The 2,133-nt window shown below is 66.2% G+C and overlaps 1 protein-coding gene across 1 annotated transcript; it reads left to right on the top strand.

Moving 5' to 3' along the window:
- Positions 1–214: 214 nt before the first annotated feature.
- On the top strand, positions 215–1,020 carry EMIHUDRAFT_367383 (hypothetical protein; the record flags this gene model as incomplete). The annotated part of the gene is made up of 3 exons (XM_005777811.1): positions 215–258; positions 398–894; positions 924–1,020. Coding segments are annotated over exons 1-2 (458 nt in total), but the record flags the coding sequence as incomplete, so codon positions are not given.
- Between the last annotated feature and the right edge of the window lie 1,113 nt (positions 1,021–2,133).

Below are 2,133 nucleotides of genomic sequence, written 5' to 3'. Positions count from 1 at the left end.
CCGAATCGAAGCGGTGCGTGCCCGCCCTCGCCGTGGCCGCGCTCGCCCCGCCTTGGCGAGCTCTTGCCGCGCGCGCGCCGCAGGAACTCGATCTTGTGCGCCTCGGGCAAGGCGTTGCCCAGCGAGGCGGAGGTGCACGCATGGGCGCTGCTCGTGCTGCTACATGGCCGCGGCGCGGACGGCTCGTGGGTCGCCGTCCCGACGCTCGTCGACCAGTGGATGAACGTCGTGCTGCTGCAGTCGAGCCGCTACGAGCAGGCGCCCGCCCTGCTCTCCCACCGCCCCCTGAGCCGCCGCCGCGGCTGCTACACCTCGGCTATATCTCGGCTGTATCTCGGCTATATCTCGGCTCTATCTCGGCCTTGCTGCCTGAGCCGTGTGTGCGTGTTGTGCGCAGTTGCGCGAGCGATGGCAGCCTCCGACCGACGATCCGCAGTGGCGTAACTTGGCTCTCGCCAAGGGCCTCGTCCCGTCCTTGCTCAGTCAAGCCGCCGCTCGGGCGGCGGAGCCGCTCGCCCACACCACGCGCACGCTGGTGCAGCTCGAGGTCATCGACCACGACGTCGGGCAGACCGCGCTCTCGAACTATCTGAAGAACTGCCTCGCCAAGTCCAAGGGCATCTCGGGCCCGTCGTACAACCCGGCCAACGGCTCCCACACGCTACACCGGCACATCGCCGCGGCGGTGCCCGTCGCCTCGCTCCTGAAGGTGCTCTCGGCGCTGCACCGCACGCGGGAGGAGCCCGAGGCGGCGCCTTCGTACACCGAGCTGCAGGCGAGCGCCGACGCGTCGGCGGCCGCCGCGCGGCGACATAGGGTGATGCGGCACGGCGGTAGATGGCCGAGGATGCAGACGGACCGTGGTATGTGTGTTGTGTATATGCTCATATCCGCGTTACCACAAAACGGAGGGGATAGGATATATGATCCGCTTGAGCAGCAGGCACACACGACACACACGCCAAGCGCGTGAAGTTGTCGCTCGGGTTGCCTGAACTAGATGACATTCCCATATTCATTACTAGCGGCTAGTTTGTCACATCACGTGGATCGATGACCCGGAATATGCCGCAAGACACGGCGCTTTCAAAAAAGCCAATCCGATCTTGGACGCATCCCTCGACGCGAAGAGCCATGCAGTCACCAGAATTGCTTGGACCTCTCCTGCAAGTAGAACGAAACATTCTTGGAGCTTCCCCAGCCGCTTGTGGCCGCATCTTATCCGTGGCGACGCGCTGTGCCACCGAGCCGTACTCGGCCGCGCCGCCGCGTCGAGGCACGGGTCCCCAACCAAGCAGCGACGCCGAAGCGTCGACCGATAGAGCGCCACGCCCAGCAGTATGGGCGTCGACCGCTCTCTCGAGCGGCCGCGTGGCAGTGCGTGGCGCGGGCGTCACAGGCGGCAAGCGTGGAGCCGCTGGAAGAGCCGGTGCGAGCCGTGGACGGCAGCCGCTCCCCACGTCGCCGAGAGAGGCTGAGGGGGAGAGGGTTCAGGAGGCCACAGGAGGCGCCGGGAGGCTCGGGAGGCGCTAAAAAGTGGCCCGGGCGCCTCGTGCTACCCGTCTGGTGGGGCCAGGTGGTCTCAGGAATTAATCCAGGATTTTAAGGTGATCCACTACACCTGACCGAGAATTGGATGGCGAGATCGCGGCGAGATCGACCAGTCGCGGCCCAGGTCGGCGCCATGCACTGGCGGGCTGCACAGCGCGCTAGATTACGCGGAGGACGTGCGCTTACCACCGGGTGGGATTACCAGGCTCGCCTGGGCTCGCTGAGGGTCGATCGCGGCGCGACCCGTTTTCGGCTGTTTTCCTCGCGAATCTGGGGTGCGCGCCGGGAGCTGCAGCGCCAGCGTTTCGCGGACCTGTGCAGCCTCCGGGCACTGGGAACTTCTCCCAGGCTCGGGCAATGCGGACATGTGCCAGCGGGGGCGCGGAGGTGGTTTACATGCGGATGCGGCACGATCTTCGAGCCGAACCGACGATACAGGAGGCTCCAGAGGCGCCGTAATCGACAGTTGGCCGTCACCCAACTCCTCGCCCGCCGTGACTGTGGGTGTCTCCTGATTGCCCACGCTCGTGGCGGAGCTCGGGGTACCACTTTGGGCCACGGGACAAGCCCTGGGGAGTCACT

This window comes from Emiliania huxleyi (genome assembly GCF_000372725.1).
Source record: "Emiliania huxleyi CCMP1516 unplaced genomic scaffold EMIHUscaffold_255, whole genome shotgun sequence".
NCBI classification, from domain to species: Eukaryota; Haptophyta; order Isochrysidales; family Noelaerhabdaceae; genus Emiliania; species Emiliania huxleyi.
Note: the sequence above shows the minus strand (reverse complement) of the source record. Positions and strands in the feature narration are given on the sequence as shown.